Genomic DNA, 23570 nt, shown 5'->3' with positions numbered 1-23570 from the left:
CGTTTGATTGTTGAGGGGAAGAATAAAAAAAAAATGTTAATGTCTTATAATTGTGTACATTTTTGTTCAAATCAAATTTTGGAGGTTAGAGCAAAAAAAAGAAAAAACATTTCGACCATTGTCAAATCCACAGGTGGGCGATTCAATTTACTCAGGGGCCACTTTTGATACAGTTTCTGTTTTGAGGGGCACAAATAAAAGGAGCAAATAGTATAAAATCAGGTCATAAAGTCAAGCTAGATATGCGAAAATTATTTATTTTATTATATAACTTATTAAAATGATATAATTCTCTGATTTAAAGGAGCTTTTTTCACAAATATGATTTTTTATATTCACTTAAATATTTTCAGAGACAATAAATACTCCAGAAAAAAATGACAAAACCTTGCATTTCATATTCAGAGACTATTAATGTATAATATAAATAAATACAAATTAAAATGGTTAGTTTCTACATGATCTTAGACCTCATGGGGGCCAAATATATACAGTCAAAGGTCTGCTTGTGACCCCCTGGGCTGCACTTTGCTCAGGTCTTGTCTAATAATTTCCAGGAAAAACACACAGGAGGGATATTAACATGTCTGCATCTTTTTATTATTTCCAAAGTGATTACACATTAACTTAATCTCTCGGTTACCAATGGATAATCTTTTTTATAAAATAAACATATGAGACTTAATTATGCCAGTGGATCACTGCCCTGGTTGTGATCTTTATACAAATCATACATGAATTCCAATGTTTAGATTTAGAAAAAATAAGATTTTTTACCATTCTGGTGGAAAAAAGCGAAGAAATTCATGCCATAATGGTACAAAATATAGACTGTTCTAGTAAAGAAATAAAAAATTCTCATCTTTGTTTTGTCTCCATCACATCAGTTGTTGCTTTGCACATCAGAGTCAGACAAATGTCCTTTTTTTTTCAGGAAGATCATGAAATCCTCTCTTCTCCTCCATGTCACCTTCATGCCATATTGCCGCTCGGGTGTGTTTGCCACTAAGATATCAGGAGGTTGCCGACATGGTGATGCACTCGGCTGAATCAATGACCAGCGTGGAGAAGACACTGTCGTGGATTTCGGTGTGTCCAGGTCAGGTGCCGGACCAGTCGTGCTTGGATCATTAGCGCTCGTCTGATTATATGTGGGTGTTGAAGGATCTTGAACTGTGCTTGGTTTTGTGACTGATGGAGATTCATCCAATCGCGAGGGGGTGGAAGCAGCGGCGGAGCTTGGCTGTCCTTTTCTGCTTGAATCCGATGGTCTTTTTAAATTGTCCTTCAGTGCACTTTGAACACAACTGGATTCCACAGGTTTAGCTGGTGCATCGCTTTCTTTACCATTCTTTTTTTTCCGCTTTGTTAGATGAGATTGTTTCCTTTCACTTGACTCGAATGATAAAGAGGAATATTTGCACACAGTTTTTTTCCTGGTAAGATGAGTGCTAGCATCGCCTAGAATGCTCGTGACGGATAAGCATTTCCTTCCCCGCCTCCCTTTGGGTGCAACTGGGATGGATGTATCAAACTGTGGGCTTACCTAAAAAATAAAAGCAATGTCATTGGTATAAGAGACGAATAATAATAATAATTAACATCCAGATATGATTTATTTATACTTAATTTTAATAGTTAATATTATACTATGAAGGACTGTATTAACAAGTCCTAAGAAAGGATTTAAGTTATTTTGGAAAAAAATTCAACCATCCAAAAAGTGGGAGCTTGTATTGTTGCTAAAATAATATTGTACAATAGTCTAAAAATGGCTTCTTGGTTTGGGAGTTTAACTAAAATTGTGCTTTGAGTATAGGGGATCAATACAGTTGTATTTCTTGTTTGAAATATATCCCACCTATTATAACTGTATATATATATATATATATATATATATATTAATACTAAATAAATGTCAAATTAATGTTGTTCCTTTGGGAAACTGTTTTTGGACTCATTAATTCCTAGGGCTATTATATTGTACAATTCTGAGTTTGGGGGCAGGAGTGGAGTAAAAGTAGCATGATGTTCTATTCTATGAATGTTATGTTAATCTTTGGATCCTTTGTCTTTGTTATTTTTCTTTGATCTATGTTCTTTATCTTTAGCCTTAGATTGTATCATCTTGTTCTTTTCTTTATTTCTCTTTGTTCTTGTTCTTATTTTATTTTTATTTATTTTTTATGAATAATTGCTGTAGTGCTGTGCCTAATTGAAAAAAAAAACAATTTCCCGGAGGAGACTTCCTGAGGGATCAATAAAGTTCTACCTAACTTAACCTAATGAGGACTGGAAAAAGTTTTCAATGCTGAGGTCAATAAAACTAACTTTTCGAATAGCAACATAAATATGAGGTTTTTATTCGCCAGACAAAATAATCAACTTACCCAGGACGTAAATGTTGAACTTGCTTGTGTTTCTGCAAAATAATCTTTGGGGTTCAGCGCTGCTCGCACTTCAGGCCCATGATGCTGCAATTTGGCTCCCCCTCTTGGTCGTTCAGTGAACCGCAGAGATGGTTTCTCTGTCTTGTTTGTTTTTCGGGGCATTAATGGAACTCATCCCTGGATGATATAAACACTAACAATTATACATACTTCATCAAAAAAGCGATAAGTATCTTCGTTAATGCAAAGTAATACACCCCCTTATCCTGAAACATGAAAACAATAGCGATCTAGTAAAAACGAAGCTGAAGTATTTTGCTTACCTTCAAAGTGTTGTTAGTAAACGTCATATTATTAAATATAATAAAAAAACAATGACATAGTAATACAGCAGCTTTTTTGTTTATACCACGTCTTTGAACTTTTTCAGCGTATCCGTCTTCTGGCTCTCATCATTTCCTGGTTTTGAGTATCATGTGCTGTGGTTGGTTGACGTGAGCCCTGTTCCGAGCAACCATTGGTTGATGTTTGATCACGTGCTAAAACTGTCGTCGACCTGCACCAACAGCGCCAAAATTCAAAAAGGTCTTTGACTAGTTCTGTTTCGGTTCTACATTTACGGCTTTTTGGAGATTACAACTGCGAATGACTGGGCAGCGAAACGCTATGATATTTGGAGTTATCGTGGTAATATGAAGGTTTGTATTATTATTATATTCTTGGAACTTCATGTTGAATTAAGAGAGAATAGCGAGAGCTAACGAGCCGCTCAGCTAGCTTAGCTTAGCATGACCCAAAGTCTGAGTTAAGTGAAGAATATCTTTATTAATCGTATTTTAATTATATGAACATAACAAAGCTTATAACACGAAACTATTTTATTATATACTAGTGTCTTGTTTCAATTATGTGAATATGTATCCTTTGCTACGAACGACTGAAACCGCTTTTTTTAGTGTTATTTTCAGATGTTTTCCATTTTGGCATATATTCAACTATCAGCATCATGGACAATACAATATATTGTTATCATGTAGTACTTTTTCCACGTTGTTTTTAATTCAAGATTGTAATGCATGCATACATTGGTCCTATATCAAATGAGATGAGCACTGACACCAGATCCAAACAAAGGATCACCCAATGAAAGATGATATAATAATAATAATAATAAATGACTCGTTTAAATTCCCTGAAAAAGTAAGCTACGCAAAGATGACAAGTTCCTGTACAATTCCAGGGTAAATAACTTAATTATCTTTTTTTTTTAATAATTTATTTAGATTTGTGAATGTTATTGTTTGCTGAGTATATTGAAAATATTTTTTAAATTAGCTTTGTCTTGGCGTTGATAATAATAACAGCAATATGTACTAATAATATTTAAATAAAAATAATTATGTACTGTATATTCTTTTTTCAAGTCAGCAAACGGCAACACAGATGATTGATTCATAAAAGAACAAGTACAAAGTTTCTATTAAAAAAAAAGAAAGTGCAAGATGACATAATCTAAGTCTAAGTCTAGTTAAGTAACAATATACTGTAGCTGAGGCCAGCTTTGTTTGGTCAGAACAGATGTTTTTTTTCTTTTATTTATGACCAAAACATGTGTTCTAAATCCTGATTCAAATGTTATGACATAAAGATATTAGAGGTAACCACAGTCCAGATGTACACATAAACTTTACTCTTTTTTTGTTTGTTTTAGAATTTATGCCACCACCCAGGGACAGTGATTTTATGACCATGAGAAGGAGCCCGAGGAGACCACTGATTCTCAAACGAAGGAAGCTTCCCTTTCAGCAAAATGACCCTCCACCAGCTAAATTGTCGTACCTGGCTGATATCCCCGAATCCAAAGAGGTCCAGACCGCAGCCGCCGTCCAGGGCATCCCCGATGGCGTCTATGTCGTGGATCACCCTACGTCGTCGGACACTCAAGTTGTCGTCGTCCCCAGAGAAGCGGATCTTCAAAGTGTCATCGGTTTCTTCACCGTCATGGGAAAGGAGAGTGGCGCCCAGGGCCCTAACAAGTTCATCCTTTTGAACGGAAGCGGGGACCAAGATGTTGGAACTGTTTGCCAAGCGGCTGCAGACGACCGTGCTAGTGCTGCAGCTTGTTCAACGGAAGAGCTGGTCAAACAAGAACGTAAGTACAATTTAGATGTTAAACCTGAAGGGTTAAAAAAAAACAAATCTGTGTGAAATGCTAACGTTTTTTTCCGTCAGTGATCACAGAGCAGGGTTCCACACCGGACGACAGCTTAACAAACATTCAATGGCTGGGGAAAGTCAGCTCGTGTGCTTCTGAAACTAAGTCTGAAATACAAAATGACCAAAGTGAAAATCATACCGAGACTCTCAAGGTTTGTTATCTCTTATTTTTTAAGCATTATGTCTATTGAAATTGGGCCATTGGGATTTGAATAGAAACATAATTTAAAAGTAGAGTTTTATCAATGTTTAAACAAATCAATTCTATAATTAAACTGTGTTTCTTTGTATTTCTAAGTGTTTGTTTCTATAATCTCAGGTCCAGAACCTGCAATTGGAACCAAAGCTCAATATGAAACCAGCGGTCTCTGTGCGACCACCGTATTCCTACATGGCCATGATCCAGTTTGCAATAAACAGCCATAGAGAAAAGCGTATGACTCTGAAAGAGATCTACACGTGGATCGAAGACCATTTCCCGTTCTTCAGAGAGGTGGCCAAGCCCGGCTGGAAGGTCAGTTAAAGCTCTGACGGAGTTCCTTTTACCATTCAGGTAGTGATGGGCTGATGTATGTTGTTTAGATGTCAGTAGGTGGCGCCATCAGTTTAAAAATGATGTGATGTTTTAATTAGATCAGTTGTTCAAAACAAAGGGAAATAGTGCAGAGACCGCCATCTAGTGGACTCTGAAAATAACGACGCTGCTTCATGAAGCTTCATCAGACCATCACTACATTCAGGTCCCGCTCTGATGTTTTATTGTTCTTCACAGAATTCTATTCGGCACAACCTGTCCCTCCATGACATGTTCATTCGTGAGACGTCATCTGATGGGAAGATTTCTTTTTGGACCATCAAGCCTGAAGCCAATCGATGCCTGACCCTTGATCAAGCATTTAAGGTGGGTTGTAAACTTGTACACACTGGGGCTTATTTTAATGGAGAGCAAAAGAAAGGAGATTTCAGGAACAAAACCAGTCATTTCTAGAAAATAACAGCATGAGTGGAAATGTGAACTTGTTTTCTTTTAACTGTTGTTAACAGATTTATCTAATGATATCAATGTCATGTTGCCATCACCAGTTATTTTTTACTAATTTACAAGTTACTCCTGTGTTTGGGTTACAATCAGTTTATATTCTTAAAAAGTATTTTTGTTTATTTGTTTAGCAGGTCAATCTTGGGTTTTAAGTGTGTTTTTTTTTTTATCAATGCTTCCAAAAGTTAACATAATTACATTCATTTGTTTAGTAATAAACACTCGATAAGTGAGTCTATTAATTTCTGTATTTCATCCTTTTTTGGTATTAATCAAAATGAACTCCGTCATTAATCTAAAGTTATCACTTATCAAGAGTAACATATAAAAACAAGCTTGTTAACTGTGGGTTTAAAGACCCACAACAGGAGAGCAATGTAACTGAGCCAAACCATTTCAAATAAACTGCCCACTGCTAAATTAAAGTCACAAGACTGAGAAATAACTGCAATGCAAGGGGAACTGGTCAGTTCAACCCCAACCTGCAGTTCCAACAAGTTCCACCTCAAGATAAGAGTAAGAACATGTAACACAATGACTTCTTGGTGATGCAAAAAGTTATGGCAAGAGCAGAAACTTCTGGATCCTTCAAATCTTATTGTTGTTGAGAGACAAGCAATTGATGCGTCATTATCATTCTTGAACTTTTCTCCTTGAGTTGTCCTCAAATGGTTAAGTCTTATTGCTCTTAACACGGATTTAAGATTATTGTTTTCTATTTCTCCAGCCGGGAAGTGACCCCATAACAACTCCTGTCCCTGTGTCCATGCTTTTATTACCGCAGCAAGTAAGTGAAACGGAAGATAACTCTGTTGTCGTTGTTGTGCTGAAATGTTTCAGTCTGGAGAGAAAAAACGACACCAGACTTGTGTTTTATAATATGAGTCCATTAAGGATGTAAATAATTAAAAAGTACATTTGTTTTTTGTCTACAGCAACACAAGAAGATGATCCCAGATCTGAGAAAAACACCGATCGGATGTGGTGAGTGATGAATCCTGGGAGAAAGATGATGAAACAGGATGTTTACCTACAGTCCTTAGAATATTCAACCTTTTTTTTCACAGAGAGGAAGATCAAACCTCTTCTTCCCAGAACCAACTCGTACTTGGTCCCGATCCAGATCCCCATCCCGTCACATCTATACCTACCAACTCCCTGCGCCCCGGCCCACGTCGCTCCGTCTTGCCCCGATGAAAGACGGAACACTTCGAGAGAAGGGAAGAGAGTCCGAATCGCTCCCAAGGTAAACTAAGCCATAGAGAACTACAGTAGTTCTAAAAAACATGAAATGATAGGATTCCCACAGATCCTTAAAAAAGGCACTACATTCACTAATATAATAGTAGCGCTTTAATTGGCTTTACTAGAATATTGCATCAAATATTTAAAAGAGCTGATTGTGAACACATTTTACACAAAATATTTTTTCTGGAGATTAAATCTTGTTTACCATAACCACACCCACTCCTTCACTGTTTTTCACTGCACATCATCAATCCTGTAAGTCTCCAACTCCAAGGAACTTGTTTGTATATAGAACAAGCAGGGCGCTCTTTGGAGTGAAGCCCATTATTACGTCATAATGGACTCCGCTCTTGTAGCCTCTTGTTCGCTCAGATTTCACTTTAGTTGACCTTTAAATTTGATTTCAAGTGCTATTAAAAAGTAAATAAAATAAAGTTCATAGGCCTTTTATTTGTGAGTCACAGAAGTTTTTGTTTCCACCTAAATCTCCTTTCTTCCCCTGTAGGTGGTGCTCGGTGATGCCACGAACCTGAGCGTGTATCCCGGCAGTCAAGAAATGAAGGTCGAGCCCGAAGAGCATCTGCTGTGTGGCCCGGATCAGTGCCGGACTCCTCGATCTCTCCCCAAAAGACAAGCCAGCAGTTCCCGGCGTAAGCAGTGCCTGGCTCGGTCTCTACAGGAGGAGCCGGTCCTGCTCTGCCCCGACAACAGCTTCCTGGACTCGGGTCTAGCCTCGGACGTGTCCACCTTCCACGAGAAGAGGGAGGCGGACCCGGACGAGCAGCTCAGCCCGGACCGCGACTACTCCTTCAAGACCCCCATCAAGAGCAGCGGTCAGCTCAACTCGTCCACCCCGAGCAAGACCCCGTCCGGAGTCCTCCCCGAGCCCTGGAAGGTGACCCCTTTGAGCAAAGGTTGCCAAAACATCCTGGACTTCAGCCCCATCCGCACACCGGGCGGTCCCGCGGTCACGCCCTCCCACGACTACACCACCTTCAGCCTGAACAGCACCCCCTTCAAAGACTTGCAGCTGTTCGGCTCCCCGAGAGAGACTCTGATCAGAGAGTCTCCGGTTCGTTTTCCCAGCAGCAGCTGCTCAAGAGAACTGCTGCAGACCGGAGGGTCGTCCCAAGCCAACCGCTCGGTCACGGAAGGTCTGGTCCTGGACACCCTGAACGACAGCCTGAGTAAGATCCTGGTGGACATTAGCTTCACAGGTTTGGAGGATGAAGATTTGGGGATGGCCAACATCAGCTGGTCCTTCCTCAACTAAACGAGTCATTTTTAACAGCCACTCACAACAGGAAAGATTATTTAAAAAATAAAGTAAAATAAAGTAAAACAATACAACTGCCATCTTGCCTGAGCTGTCTGCCCCCCTCTACTGGCCTAAGTTGGTAGTTCGATTTTTTAAACGACGCCTTATATCACTTTTCATGATAAACAAAGCAATAACGTTTGTAAATTGTCATTATTGATTTATTTTAAATTCTTTCAGTCATGAGTGCCTGTCCCCCCAGAAATATTCACTTCCTGGTCGCAGTAAACTACATATTTAACTTCGCCTTTAAGTTAAAATCTCATATCTTTAGGGTCACTTTTTTGTCTTTTTTTTTGTTATGCTTTTCTTCAATTGCCATTTCTGTTTTTGCTTGGGTTAAAATGGAGAAGAAAAGTATGTCGATTTGCACATTTCTTTTAATATATATATGTAGCTTATCCATCTTTTATTGAAATGTCAAGATCCGTGCATCGGCCTGACGCGGGACTTTTAGACGACGGTGCAGGTGTAGCAATAATTTAGTAGCACTAACAGCAGTAGGATTGTGTTTGCGTGTGAACGGTTGAAGCTAATTTGTAATACGTATGCAAATAATTTGGTGTGCATGAGTCAAAATAAATGTCTTTTATGTTTCAAATATGTTCTACCATTTTGATGCTATTTTAATATATTTTGGAGAATAGTCGGAAAAAGTATTTCTTTTTTCATGTATTATTAAGTAGGTGGGTGTATTAGCAAGAAAGTCGTAACTGCGTACATTTGTTTTGAAACCAAAACGTGTCAAAACATCGGCTTTAAAAGCTGTTCGAGTCAACTGTATCCTCTTGTCCTCAGTTTTTAGCTGCAGAGGATTTATTGGCTGCCCGCCATCTACCAGCCGGAGGTTAAATTGCAAGACAAAAAAATTGCAAATGCTGTGAACGTTTGCAGGTTAATTAATACATTTATTTTATTATTTGTTTAATAATTATTTGTATTTTAAACTAACTTTATTGAACTATAAACCATAGAAGAACTTTGGTAAAAATTAAATATGATTTAAAAGCAAAATAAAGCATATTGATATTTTACAACAACAACAACACACCAGAATTATTTCTAGGCATTTTTTTTTTTTTTTTGTTCTTTAAACGAAATACTTTCAGTTAATAACAAGATAATCTATTTACTATCTATTTAAATAAACGTGTTTTTTTTAAACAAAAACAAAAAATTGCAATCCAAAATGAATTTATTCATTATGAAAATCTAGAAAAAAAAAAAGTCAGCACCAAAAAATAAAAACATGATTGTTCAGTTGTTAAAAGTTTCAGTTTGAAAATATTTTTTTATCAAGTTTACAGCATTTTAAACACTAATTTAAAATGTTCAAGCGTCACCATGACAACAAGTGACAGTCCTGAGCTTCAGAAAGTCTTGACTTCCTGTTGAACCACTTCGAGAAGGATCTGGAGCTGTTTGCTGCAGTAGTCTGAGGAGAAAAAGGATTCTTTGATTAAAAAAAATTAAGAAATATCAGTGATTCATTTATGGCACTCTTTAACTCTTGTATTTATAAACTAGTACTAAAAAGTACTTAAAACACAATTCAAACAAGGAACCCGTGAGGCATCTTATCCTGCTGAAAAGACTGAGGGATGAAGTGGGACTGTCTGGGTCTGTGTTACAGTGGTTCTTGTCCTACCTTTCTGGGCGCAGTTTCAGTGTATCTGCCAATCAAATGAGGTCTGAATCCGCGGATCTCTTGTGTGGAGTCCCTCAAGGTTCTGTCCTGGGTCCTTTATTGTTTTTGCTGTACTTGATTCCCCTGGTTTCTTACCACATCTTTGCTGATGACATCCAGCTCTACTGCTTTTTTGATCCAACTGAGCCCCAGAGGCTCAACAGCTTAGTCAATTGTTTGCTAGAAATCCAACAATGGAGTGAAAACACTCTGCAGAAAACACTGCAGCTAAAGGTCGACAACACTGAAACTCTGGTGATTGCTCCTGATGATAAGGTTCCAGGGTTGAGTCAGTACTTGGGTGACTTAGGTCAGTCTGTCAAACTGTCAAATACAACACCCAGCTTTCTCAGGCTCAAAGACTGCAGAAAACTGACCAGAAACTGTTTCCTTCAACTGAGAAAAATTCTAAATTTAGGAAAATGATGTCAACATGATCTGGAGCTTGTAATCCATGCGGACCAGAGGAGAGAAATTCTTTCAGGCTGTTGCTCCTTAGCTTTGGAACGATCTTCCTCTCTCTCTGTGTTTGATGATCTACTGACTTCTTCAAGAAACATCTGAAAACACTTTTATTTGTTCAGGCTTTTCCTTGATTTTTCTGAGACTCCTTTGTTTGTCTCAGTGGTGTCTCAACCTTTAAAGCATATATTTAATTGTTTTGATTGTTTAAGATCTCTACAATTATTACTTACTTACTTACTTATTAAACAAACGGCAGGAAAGTGAATGAAAATGTTTTAATTTGATTATCATTATTTATACCAGAAGGAAAATGTGCATTAGACCCATACATTGATTCTTTTTGATACTTTGGATTAAAATGTAGATAGTAGACTTACTTACTTACTATTTTTTAAATAAATAAAAGACAATGTACCTTTCACAACGTTTTTTCACTATATTCTTTTATAATGTGTAAAACTCCTCCTTGGTGTCATAGATATGATGACATCTTGCTTAAAATATAAACATTTTGTATTGGAATGTTTAGCTTAAAGACTGGAAAATACTAAATAAGGTGCTCAAAATCTTTTCTTTTTGTCTTTTTTTTTAAATGAATCGCTAACTTCCCTCATTCTCCCTCAGTTACTATTACAAAATAGATGTTGATCAATTACTATCTATAATAATAATAATAATAATTATGTGATTGTGATCAGTTAGATTTTATTTTAAAGCAGTTTTTTCTACATAAAAGTATTTACAAGTAACTAAGTAAGTCATTTTTATTTATATAGCGCTTTTCCAGACCAGGGTCAAAAATCGCTTAAACAATCAAAACAATAGTCAATAAAGTGTATATTTTCAAGATCAAGATAACACTGAAAACACAACAGGAGTTCCAGAAAATCAAGGAAAAGCCTGAACAAATAGAAAGGTCTTAAGATGTTTCTTAAAGGAGTGGCATTTGAGTTAACAGGGAAGGTGAGTACATCCTGGTTTATTATTATTATTATTAAAATAATATTATGGCGGATGGGCTGGATTTATTCTGGCTGTCTGTAAAATAATTGATAAAAATGTAGATAAATAAAAAAATACAGAAGGAAATAAGCTGCTTGGTGGAGGTCTGTGCTCTGTTAGTGCTGTTTAAGTACTTTCTGAGATGATTTAATTGGACAGTAACTCACTGAAGGCATGTCTCCATCTGTGAGGCAGACGATACCGTTGGACGGTCAGGTAATAGACGGGGACCCCGGTCAGCGTGAGGGCGCAGCTAATCCCCGTGTTCCAGGGGTCGGAGTACAGCGACAGGCCGACGATGAAGAAGCAGACCACGGTGAAGGTGACGGCCACGAACACCGGCACCTTGACGACAGAAGGACAGAACTCGGGTGAGTTCGGGTGAGGGGGTCACGCGAACGCGACGGACGACTGCTCACCCGGAAAGGTCGCGGGTAGAGGGGGAAGCGATATCGATGGATCAGCATCCCCAGCGTCGCCAAGGCGATGAAGAACCAACGGGTGAAGGAGGCGAAGTTGATGAGCTGGTAAATCTCCCCGTTGAGGATCATCAGCACCACCAATGGATACTGGGGGGGACAATATTTCAGTGTCAGGACAAGCACTGACAAAAATCAATGGATCGTTTTCTATCGATAGCTATGGAAGGCATCACCAGGAGCAGCACCGCCGGCAGAGGCGTTTGTCTCCGGATGTGGATCATGGAGAAGATGGGAGGCCATTGGCCTTCCCTGGCACCAACAAACAGCATCCTAGTCACGACACAGGTGTGAGAAATAGGAAAAAAACTGTTGTAAGTTTTTGCTCGCCCGTGGCCGTTACCGCGGCGCTCCGAAGAAGCCTCCGTTCAGCGCTCCGAGGCAGGACAGCGCCACGAGTATGGGGATCAAAGATGCCACGCCTTGAAGCGCACGGTTGGCAAACGTCTGTGTGGAGAAGATAAAAAGTTATCAAGTCGCTCAAGCATTTAGCAATGTGTTGATGAGGCTTCGTGAAACAGCTGATGAGGTATCATGATACAGTGTCTTCATCGTGTCGTCGATCAGAGCTAAAGATTATAAAGCAGAGAGCGACATCTAGTGGTCTTTCAAAATGAAGACACCGTATCATGATAACTCATCAGCTGTTTCATGAAGCCTCATCAATCCATACCTAGAGATTAGTCAAAGATTATCATTAAGGGTATCTAATGTGCTGATTTAAGTGTGTCTTAAATTGTTCCAGGACCTCTATTGTATCATCAGTATGTTTCTTTTTGCACAAAACTCTCATTTAATAAAGATATTTATATTAGAAAATACGCTTAAGCCCCGCCCACTTAAAATGCGCTGTTTTGGCTGAGAAGAAATCTCATCCAAGCAACCACGCCCACTCTGCTCTGATTTCTCACAAAAACACAAGTTGCATTCAAGGACTCACGTAAATTTCAAACCCACCCCTAAAACTCCCGTTTTGTACATTAAAAACGAATAATAAAAATAAGGTTTGCTGCTCATTGTACAGATTAAAAAAACACGTAAAGGCAGAAGTAACTCACCATGTTTACATAAATATTTATTTTGTTTCACGATTAACATGTAGGTTCTTAACTGATTTAGGGCTTCTAGGGGAGGACACCTGCACCAGAGTGACGTCAGAATGTATCGTTTAAACCGTAATGTTGTTTGGCGAGATTTCAGACGAGAACTTTATTAAGTAATAACTTATAAACGGAGCAACGTCATGATGAATGAACTTCTGCATTTAGAAGAGGATGACTTCAACATTTAGAACATGTGAATAAGTCAGGAGAGTTGGGTTTTTCACATTAGGTTTCCTTTAAGGAAATTATGTCACAACATGACCTGGAGCTTGTAATCCATGCGTTTGTTTCTTCTCGCCTGGACTATTGTAACAGTTTATTTTCATGTCTAAACAAGAAGGATCTGTCTCGCCTGCAGTTGATACAAAACTCTGCAGCGAGAATTCTGACCTGCTCTAGTAGAAGAACTCACATTTCCTCTATCCTAAAACTCTGCATTGACTTCTGTGTTTACTGACTCCTTCAAGAAACATCTTAAGACATTTTGTATTTGTGCTTTTCCCTGATTTTCTGGGACTCCTGTGTTTGTCTTATGTGTCTTGATCTTTTAAAGTATATATTTTAACTGTGTATTGTTTGTGATTGTTAAAGCGCCTTGTGACCCTGGTCTATAAGGCGCTTTACAAATAACCTTTACTTGCTTAAGTTGTTAGAAATCTCATTTAGTAACCTAAAAACTGTTTTGAAAGACCAAGAACATACAGACGCTGTATCATGATACCTCATCAACTGTTTCATGAAGCCTCATCAACACATCACTATCTATTCCTGTGTGTCAGGCACTGACCACAGCCACGGCGTCCGACATCAGCAGCTCGGCAGGGGTCATCATGGTGTAGTACGCCACGTTGACCATCAGGTAGAGCGCCGTGATGATGATCATGGAGAAGATGATGGCCAGCGGGAAGGTTCTGATGAAGACCATGTCGAGTAGGGGTGTGAGAAAATATTGATCGAGATATTGCAAAATCTTTTCATGATACTGTATCGATAACCAGCTGCACAGGATGATGTTTCTTTTATGGTTAACAGTATTTTGTGTGTGTGTTGATTGAAATATTTATTTTTCATGACTTTTCAAGTCATCAATGGAACAATTAAATCCTGCGAGATCCAGCAATGACTGAGGACGAGAGGATACAGTCAACTCTAGTAGCTTTTAAAGCTGATGTTTGGACATATTTTAGATTCAAAACAAATGAAAGTAGTTACGCCTTCGTCACGAGTCATGTGGTCTGTAAATTCTGCAACACCAGAGTCTAGTACTCGACAATACTACACATATATACTTGTTGCTACACTATCACAACACCAGAGTCTAGTACTCGACAATACTACACGTATATCCTTGTAACTACACTATCACGATATATAATATCGTTTACCCTGTATCCAACACTACATCATATATACGTATCGCCTCATTCTTGCCAAGAGATCTAGAGAGCTATGACTGAGGACGAGAAGATACAGTGATGACTGGGGACGAGAGGAAACAGTGAGTGCAGCAGCTTTTAAAGCTGATGTTTGGACATATTTTGGTTTCAAAACAAATGAAAGCAGTTACGACTTTGTCAAGAGTCATGTGGTCTGTAAATACTGCAACACCAGAGTCAATTACTCAACAATACTATAAATATATCCTTGTTACTACAGTTCCACAATGTACTTTATCATTGCCCCTGTATCGTGATACGTATCATAGTAAGATTCTTGCCAATACACACTCTGAATGGTGAGTGTTCAAAAATGACAACAAAAACTCATCAGTATGTAGTTCAAAGGTGTGTTGTCTATGTACTGAATATAGATGTCTGGCTTAAAGGATGGGCAGATGTTCTTCAAAACATTGTGAGAAAGCCGAATTTTGATTCGAAGATACCGCCCGAAAGAGCACACAGGAATGTTCCAGGGTTGATTCCAGCACTCCGGTTTCCTCCCAATGACCAAAAACATACAGTGATTGATTGAGAACTCTAGATTATTCATAGGTATGAGGGTGTGTTTAAAAATTCGTGGGTCTCAGAGTGACCTTTGACAGTCTGGTCATGTGTTCAGGGTGTTCCCGGAACTAGCTGGGATAGGCTCCAGCTCCCCTGCAATCCCGCTAAGTGCTCTCAAGATTCAACGTATGATTTCCCCGGATTGGCTCACACTTGAAGTGAAACATGTTTATAAATTCTTCAGATGTTCACATCAAATCACCATCAAAGATAATTAAATACTTATGGAAATTACGTAATCTTCCCAATCATACACTACCCTGTGGGGGGGATTAAACGTTCGTCCAGACATGAAGAAACTTGTGTTCTCCAAATAATTGTTTTGGCAGGTGTGCAGTATAGATCTTTGCAACACTAAAAAGAATTAGCCCTCAAGGGCCAAATGAAGGCCAACGTTTAATTCTTGGTTGACATGTCAGGGAGCTATAGCTGCCTGAAATCTGGATAATCTATGGTGTCAAATCACGGTCATTACGGTAGACATCCAGAATCTCTGCTGCTCTGCTGCTAATAATGGGTTGATAAGGATTTGAAAGACCACTAGATGTCACTCTTAGTTTGGAAATGATGACAGGCCTGAATTAGTGAGTGACATCTAGTGGTCTTTCAAAATGAAGACACTCATCAGCTGTTTCATGAAACCTTAACAACCCATAGCAACTAATGAGTCAAGTTATTCAGTTAGACAGTGCAACAGCTCTGTAACAGATCCAACATTTCAAGTGTTTCTGAAGACAGAAACTGAACTATTTCAGCTCCAGAAATGCAGAAAGTCATTGTTCTTAGGTTAAAAGTCTATTTTCAAAGTTAATTCCACTTTTTTCCAAACAGAGTCTCGCTCAAAACCAGGCTTAACAAGTGTGAAAATACCACAAGGCTGCTCAGTCCCAACACACAACCTAAAACATTTTGGGGCATTGGCAAAAAAATGATGTAAAAGTTGGAGTTTCCCATGTTATAAAATAAAATAAATCTCAAATTTATTGTTGTTATTTAAAGCACATTTTTCAGTAATAATGATTTCATTTCTAGCAACCATTACTCATGTAGTACAACTCAGGGGTCAATTTAATTTCCTCAGGGGCCACATTATATAATGGGATTGTTAAAAGGGGCCGTCAAGCCAATAGAAGGAAGAAGGAACAAAGCTCGGAAAAAAAGAAATTATAGCTAATAAGCTAAATTATTTTAACAATATAAAACATAATAATAATACATGAAAAAAGACTTGTTTTTTTCCAAAACAATCTCACATAAACAACTAATAAAAAAAGGAAAAAATGGGGAAAAGCCTTTTTAAAAAATATGATATTTTAACGATGGTTTTCACTTCTTAACTTTCACATAAGAACCTTTCTCTTGATTTGTAAACGAAAACACGTGAGTTATGAGGTTCCACAACATGCCAAAATAAGTGCAATACATTTAAAATGTACTACTTTTTCAAATGACTCATGGCATGTTGAGAAAAGTCTGACCTTCACATGTTTTATAAAATGGTCATAGGGTTGATCTGAAAGGGAATATTTCTGTCACCTGTTTGGGTTGATGACTTCCTCTGTGACGAAGTTCAAGTAGAACCTGAAGACAGCGTTAGATTGAAGAAAGATCCAGGTTTGAACTTAAATATATAAATGTAGTTTCTGGCTCACCATCCTGCGTACGCGTAAAGACCGTTGTAGAAGGCCAGCGGCAGGCGACCCAGAGTTAACGCCTCCATTTCAAAACCGTTTTGGAAGTTTTGAGTTTTTCCTGCGCAAAGGAATCAAAAAGAAAGAATCAAGAGCCCATCCAGCACTTTGGAGAAGGTCCATCCTACCTCTGCCCAGAGCGATCATTCCCGGGATGATGATCAGCACCAGGGCGAACACCTTGACGAACGTGAGGCCGACTTGGAGACGCGAGGACAAGGTCACGCTCCAGCAGTTGACCACCACAACGAAGGCTGAACAGACACGTCCATGAAACATCTGCACTCAGACGTCAGCATGTCGTCGTTCGTTCTTTTGGGGCGAACTTACTGATGACAAGGATGCCCAGCATACTGATGAGCGCCGGAGGAGCCTCACATGGGGCGTATATAGGCTCCACCACGTAACGGGCGAACGCCAGGCAGACGTAGGAAGTCACCGCGGGCCTGAGGAAATCACAAAACAATTCTTAACTTCCTTGTAGATTGGTTACTAAAAAATATCCTCACCTTGCTGTCACTCAACATACAAAGTGTGTTAAAGATCTATTTTTCCCTTTTATTTTACCAAAATATATTTTTTTACAAGGGAAAATAAATGCCATATGTAGTGATGTGTTGATGAGGCTTCATGAAACAGCTGATGAGGGAAAATTATGCCAGATATCATTGAGATAGTAGATAAAGAAAACGATTATAAAGCAGAGAGTGACATCTAGTGGTCTTTCAAAATGAAGACACTGTATCGTGATACCTCACCAGCTGTTTCATGAAGCCTCATCAACACATGACTAGTAGGTTACAACTTAGAATCTAATTTTAGGGTTTGGAGTTAAAGTTCCTAAAGGGCCATATTAAACACTGACCAAAAGGTTGAAGAAACCAAAAAACACCATAACTATAACTATAACATGCTGAAAGATTTGTTGAAAATATACCTTTTCGACAAAGAAAAACAAAAGAAAGATTTATTTGCAAAAACATATTTAAACATTAATATAATAGCAGTCAAAAAAGGTGCCACAAAGTACTTTTTTACTTATGTTTAAACACAAAAAAATACACTTCTATTTAATAAAAACAAATTAATGACAATTGAAAATCGCTCGAAAATAAAATTAAATGAAACATTTTAATTTCCGTATAATAGTGATGTGTTGATGAGGCGTCATCTAAAACAGCTGATGATGTATCATGATACAGTGTCTTCATTTTGAAAGAACACTAGATGTTACTCTCTGTTAAAAATGATTCCAGATTTCATTGAATTAGAAGATCAGAGTCAAAGATTATAAATCAGAGAGTGACATCTAGTGGTCTTTTAAAAAAATAAAGACACTGTATCTTGATACCTCATCAACTGTTTCATGAAGCCTCATTAACACATCACTCTCTGTAATATGTATGATGCAACGAATGCATGATTTTTTTACTGCTTTAATAACTTATATTAACTTGTGATGTGTTGATGAGGCTTCATGAAACAGTTGATGAGGTATCATGGTAAAGTGTCTTCATTTTATAAGATCACTAGATGTCACTCTCTGCTTTTTAACATTTGACTCTGATCTACTAATTCAATGAAACCTGGCATTATTTCAAACTGAGAGTGACATCTAGTGGTGTTTTAAAATAAAGACACTGTATAATGATACCTCATCAACTGTTTCATGAAGCCTCATCCATCACCACAATATCAATGGCAGTGGGGAAGACAGACAGAGCAAGGAAGGCAAAATAAAAGAGAAAAAGAAGAGGATTAAGTCCTTGATCAAAGGGGTAAAAGTATAAAATAAATAGTAATAAATAAAATACATAACATACAAATGATATATTATTAATGGAAGGCTGCAGAGTCAAACATTTTACAACAGACCTGATGAATATAAACTCCACCCAGAGTCTCAGGAAAGCAGGAAGTGGTCCGAGGGTCTCCAGGAGGTAAGTGTAGTGAGCTCCTGATTTGGTGAATGTGGTGCCCAGCTCGGCGTAACACAAGGCACCTGTTGGGTAATAGAACACTTGTCAATGATTGACTTTATACTTGTTGGTTCTTGATTATTTAAATACATCCAAAGCTCTCTTACATAAACAGTGCATTACCCAAAACATCACAAAACTAACAACCACAGCCTCGATGACTAGACCCGTTGAGATCTGTCATGGAATGTGTGACAGGTCATGTCTTGTGAAGTGAGGAGTCCTTTGATTTCAGACAATAGGATTTTTTTTCACTTTTTTCAACCCCATTTTCTCTAAAAGCTAACGTTCGCCAACTCACATAGGGTATAGTTGAGCTTTATTTATTTTTCCTGGTGAATTTTAGGTATTAGCTTGCTTGCAACACATTCCATTGTTTTGTTTTTCTCTGGTTGTCAGCTGAGGAGGTCTTGGCTTAAGGTCATGTGTTATGTGTGGAGTAACACAACTGCTTTCAGCTGACCCACGGTGTGGAAAGTAAATTTTTGGTGCAACAACATAATGGACAACTTAGTTTCGTACAAAATATTCACTGATAACTAGTGAGAATTTATTTAAAGTTGAAGGAAAGGGAATTTAATGGGATTATTTTGAAGAAGGTGGACAAACACAAAGATAATTTAGATAAAAAGAGCCAAAATGAAGACAAATCAAAATCCTAGTCATATAAGATCGGCCCACAATTTCGCTTCCGAAGGATTCTGACTATACGGGGCCGACGATATGATATATTTTGATACAGTAGGAACAAGAATATACTTGTAGTATTGTCGAGTACTTGACTCTGGTGTTGCAGAATTTACAGACCACATGACTACTATATGTATACTATGGGACGTAATGACTGCTGCTATCTACTGTCCACAAGTTTAATGGCCACACAAAAATGAACAAACTTGTTTAATTATTTGCATTTTAATAGTTTTTTTTTAACATACTTTATTGAACTGTAAACCATAAAAGGATCTATGAAAAAAAATGATTTGAAAGCCAAAAATATAAATGAATAAATGTCTGTTTTATGTTTTTGTTTGTGAGAAAGATAACATTGACTCAGTGCCATCGAATATTGATACAGTATCATGAAGAAAAAACAAATTATGATAAATTGCTGTATCAATATTTTCTTACACTCTTAGGTTATTAGTAGAAAACAGGCCAGGACTATGTAGTACAAACTTGAAGCACTTTACAATAAAAAGAAGGTTTAGATCAAACTGTGGACATAAATCAGGAAATGATTTTTTTTTCTCATTCAAAACTCGTTGTAGGACAAATTCAATGAGCAGATTTGGACCCAGATGGACAAACTTTTTCCTCAAGTTTTGCATTTTCTGTAACTTCAATATCAATAGTTCTACTCTGAGACGAGCGGTTTCGATCTGCACACATGCATCTTACCAAACATGGAGAGCACCCCACAGAGCAGCCACACCAGCAGAGAGAGACCCACGCTGCCGCTGTTCATCAGGACTCCTTTGGGGGCGATGAAGATCCCGCTGCCCACCACTGTCCCGACGATGATGGAGATGGCGGGCAACAGGCCAATCTTCCTCCTGAGGTGGACCACTTCCTCCTCTTCCTTCCCCTCACACCCCTTCTTTACCTCAGCTCCCTCCATGATCATCTGAAAACCCGTTTGTGAACTTTCTTTTCAGGCATATGTGGCTGAGTTCTAGTCTCCCCTCATTGGCTCTGTGCATCCCCTCCCTTCCAGCCCAGCAGGAACAAAGCCAGCTCCCTTTACAGACTTCAGTCAATGGTTTAAACTCTATTGCTTTTCGCGTTTTCTTGAAACGTGACCGCAGCACTCCGAGGGTCTCTCTGGCCGGCGGAGGGCCTCAGGGGGATGTGGAGGCAGCTGCACTAAACAGTAGGTGGGCTTCTTTCCATAACAAGAGACAACAAGAGAAAACTCTTTTAAAAAGTACATTTTCAATCTCGACAAACCAGTTTTCATGGTGGATACAATTAAAACATGTAACCACAGCTTCTATGGCAACAGATAGTCGATACACTCGAAAGCTCACTTGGCTCGTTTATTACAGCGTTTTCCACATGACCGGCCTTTGTATGCACGTCACGCCTCGTCAGTGTTTCGCCGCTTGTTAAAATTCCTGCACACACTGTACACAAAAACCGATGCTTTTTCTCGAGGTTTTTTAAATTGGTGATTTCAGTTCCTTTGGTCTCGAAATGTGTTGTTAAAACCATAATCTCATTAAAAATGCTCATCCATAATAAACAAATAATGCTGCATCAACAGAAAATAAAAAATATAATATAGTTGCAGGATATACTGTAAAAATATGATATATAGTTTGTGTTTCTCACTGCTGAAAACAATAGTAATATTGCATATATTTAAAATGGTATGAATATATATTATTATGAATCAAATTTTGAGTTTTGATTTTGTGTTACACTGTGCTTTTATATTGGTTTTATTTGTGATTTTTCACAGGTAATGGCACACAGCTGGAACTCATCTGTCAATCAATCCACCTTTTACAAAAGCTCCAATGTTCCCGTCTTGTCTGACGGATCGACTTCTTCCTCACACTGGTCAATTCTTTATGACATCTTTGACTTTCCGCTCTTGTTGCTGTGTGCGTTAGTGAAATATAAAATGTATTCTTGTTTTTTTTACCATTTTTATTTGATTATTTTTGTCTTTTAGAGAGTTTTGAGAGTGGGTTGACCACTATGTGTGTTGTTTCTTTTGATGTTTTAGCAATTATTTCCCCTAGTTGTTTTTTTTCTACCTTTTTTTTTTATTATGTATTTTATTATATACCTTGTTTTTTTTTTTTTTTTTATTCTGCTTTTTTTTCTGTTCATGCTCTTTTTTTTTGGCGTTGTCTTTCATAGTTTTTTCTCATGAATTACTTTATTTTTTTAAATATCCTCAGCTTGCTGTCACTCAACATACAAAGTTTGTTAAAGATCTATTTCTCCTTTTATTTTTACAGAAATATATTTTTTTGAAAGGGAAAATAAATGCCATATGACTGTCAGAAACACGCTATTGTGAATTAATAACGATACACAAATAACCTTTTTGAAGACGTCTTAAAAAACCGAATCATGTTTGAACAGCAGTTCCGCAGCTCCACCACAAGGTGGTACCCCTGCTCTCTGCTGCCTCAGTGCTCGACCTTAGAAGCTGTTGCTAGGAGACGCATTCCCTTCAGCCTGTCCAGCTGAATCAGAGTTTGACAATGAGGAGGATGACTGAAACGACCTTCACGCATTTGAATCGCTTTTTAAAATGAATTTGTATTGACACTTTAAAAAAACAAAAAACTTCACGATTCTCAAAACCAAGAGCGCCACCTATTGACCAGAACATGAGGCTCCATGAAGCTTAAACTGCCCCTAACTAATCATTATAGACATAATTGATCGAATTAAAGCAATGTTTACTGTTTATTAATATCATCAAAGTATCTTTGTGTTTTAATATTTACTGAGTTCCTTCTAAACACTATATATCAAGAGTTTAATCATTTTTATTTTCCATTTCTCGAACATGTCATAGGTTTGGACCATGTTTTGACTTCTCTCATGTCCTCATCATCCTCATATTAATCGTTCTTCAAGCTCCACACACACGATTGGCTAAGTGGTACCCACGGCACGGATTAAACTACACTCGGCCACATATCAGATTTTAATAAGACAAACGATCGATCTCTGTAAATAATCCAGCGCTCAGGTCACATTCATATTCCCGCCCCAGACGCTCTATCTTGATTACATCTGCTGCCAGAGTGGCAGACTCATCTGTTGCTGCAGGGAGTGTGATGGAGCCTCATAACAGCAGAAATATCAGACGCACACTTCATAACAAAGATAAGATCACGGCGAGGAACTTGCTGCTACATAACGTTGATCCAGATCTTTGTTTGTCAAGGATCCAGGGAAACATTACTTTTTTTTTTAGACTTATTCGTGCGGGAACAGAGGTGACTGTGGTCGTCCCACATGCCAGCCTGGCAACGTTGAACGCATCACTATGTATCAGTTGGCCTTTCACACTCTTAATGCAGAAAAATCAAATAAAATGTATTAAAAATATATAGTGAACAATAGGGGCATCTATTGTGGGTTGGGGACCACTTGCGATATGATACATATCACGATACAGTGATACGATATAGTGCGATACTGTAGTAACAAGGATATATTTGTAGTATTGTCAGAGTACTTGACTCTGGTGTTGCAGAATTTACATAACATCAGCTTTTAAAAGCTGCTGGAGTCGACTGTATCCTCTCGTCCTTAGTCAATCCCGTTGTATATTACTGTTCCTACATCTGCGGAGGACGTAATGACCGCTGCCATCAAGCCGACGAAAGTATGATTGCAACACAAAAATTAATATGTGTATGTTCATTTAAAAAAGGACAAAGCAATACTTTTATTTTATACACACTTTATTTGAAAAAATAAATTGATATACAAAATGAATAGTTATGTTAAATATAGATAGATTATCATGAAAAAAAATTAATTGTACATATAACAATAATATGTATTGGTGTATCAATGTATCCCCACACTTATAGTCAACACATTCATTTTTGATGACCACAAGGTGAAGGTAATAACACAGACCCACCCTGTGAGCTATGGATTTTGGCAGCGAAATCAATCCAGAGACACCAAGGCCTCGTACTTGTATGTATTTTCCAGATTATAATCTGTATCCAGGAAGGTTCTTGAGGATTTACTGACTTGTATACTCCTATCGTTGCAGCTCATGAGCTATTCTTTGTTTAGAACTAGCAACAACAACAAACAACTAAGTATATCAAACGTATAATCAACAACTGACTGTTGTTGGTCTTTCAAAACAGTTTTTACGTTACTTAATTAGATTTCTAGCAATTTAAGCAAGTAAGTAATGGTTATTTGTAAAGCGCATTTCTAGACCAGGGTCAAAA

General features: G+C 38.0%; 3 protein-coding genes across 3 annotated transcripts in view; 1 reads left to right on the top strand and 2 right to left on the bottom strand.

Moving 5' to 3' along the window:
- Nucleotides 1–20242, bottom strand: part of LOC148083378 (cystine/glutamate transporter) — a 216213-nt gene extending 195971 nt beyond the window's left edge. Inside the window, exons 1-12 of the mRNA XM_087786586.1 lie at nt 20023–20242; nt 18518–18644; nt 16973–17088; nt 16771–16896; nt 16604–16703; nt 16488–16532; nt 13736–13859; nt 12189–12292; nt 12022–12118; nt 11786–11935; nt 11534–11711; nt 9572–9647 (exon numbers count right to left, since the gene is read on the bottom strand). Coding sequence (XP_087642712.1) covers nt 9583–9647; nt 11534–11711; nt 11786–11935; nt 12022–12118; nt 12189–12292; nt 13736–13859; nt 16488–16532; nt 16604–16703; nt 16771–16896; nt 16973–17088; nt 18518–18644; nt 20023–20242 — 1452 coding nt within the window. The 3' untranslated portion in view covers nt 9572–9582. The remainder of the gene's footprint in view (nt 1–9571; nt 9648–11533; nt 11712–11785; nt 11936–12021; nt 12119–12188; nt 12293–13735; nt 13860–16487; nt 16533–16603; nt 16704–16770; nt 16897–16972; nt 17089–18517; nt 18645–20022) is intronic.
- On the bottom strand, nt 576–2852 carry rhno1 (RAD9-HUS1-RAD1 interacting nuclear orphan 1). Its single transcript, XM_087785737.1, has 3 exons — nt 2714–2852; nt 2391–2567; nt 576–1546 (listed from the first exon to the last, which is right to left on the bottom strand). The coding sequence occupies exons 2-3, from the start codon at nt 2550–2552 to the stop codon at nt 884–886; spliced, it is 825 nt and encodes a 274-aa protein (XP_087641863.1). The 5' UTR covers nt 2553–2567; nt 2714–2852; the 3' UTR covers nt 576–883.
- On the top strand, nt 2980–8757 carry foxm1 (forkhead box M1). Its single transcript, XM_087785736.1, has 9 exons — nt 2980–3088; nt 4102–4542; nt 4623–4759; nt 4927–5121; nt 5380–5508; nt 6374–6433; nt 6582–6630; nt 6714–6892; nt 7400–8757. Exons 2-9 carry the CDS (start codon nt 4107–4109, stop codon nt 8165–8167), a joined length of 1953 nt encoding a protein of 650 aa, XP_087641862.1. The 5' UTR covers nt 2980–3088; nt 4102–4106; the 3' UTR covers nt 8168–8757.
- Nucleotides 20243–23570: the final 3328 nt, after the last annotated feature.

Source organism: Callionymus lyra, chromosome 3 (assembly GCF_982586985.1).
Source record: "Callionymus lyra chromosome 3, fCalLyr1.hap1.1, whole genome shotgun sequence".
NCBI lineage: Eukaryota > Metazoa > Chordata > Actinopteri > Syngnathiformes > Callionymidae > Callionymus > Callionymus lyra.
This window is presented reverse-complemented; position numbering and strand designations above follow the sequence as displayed.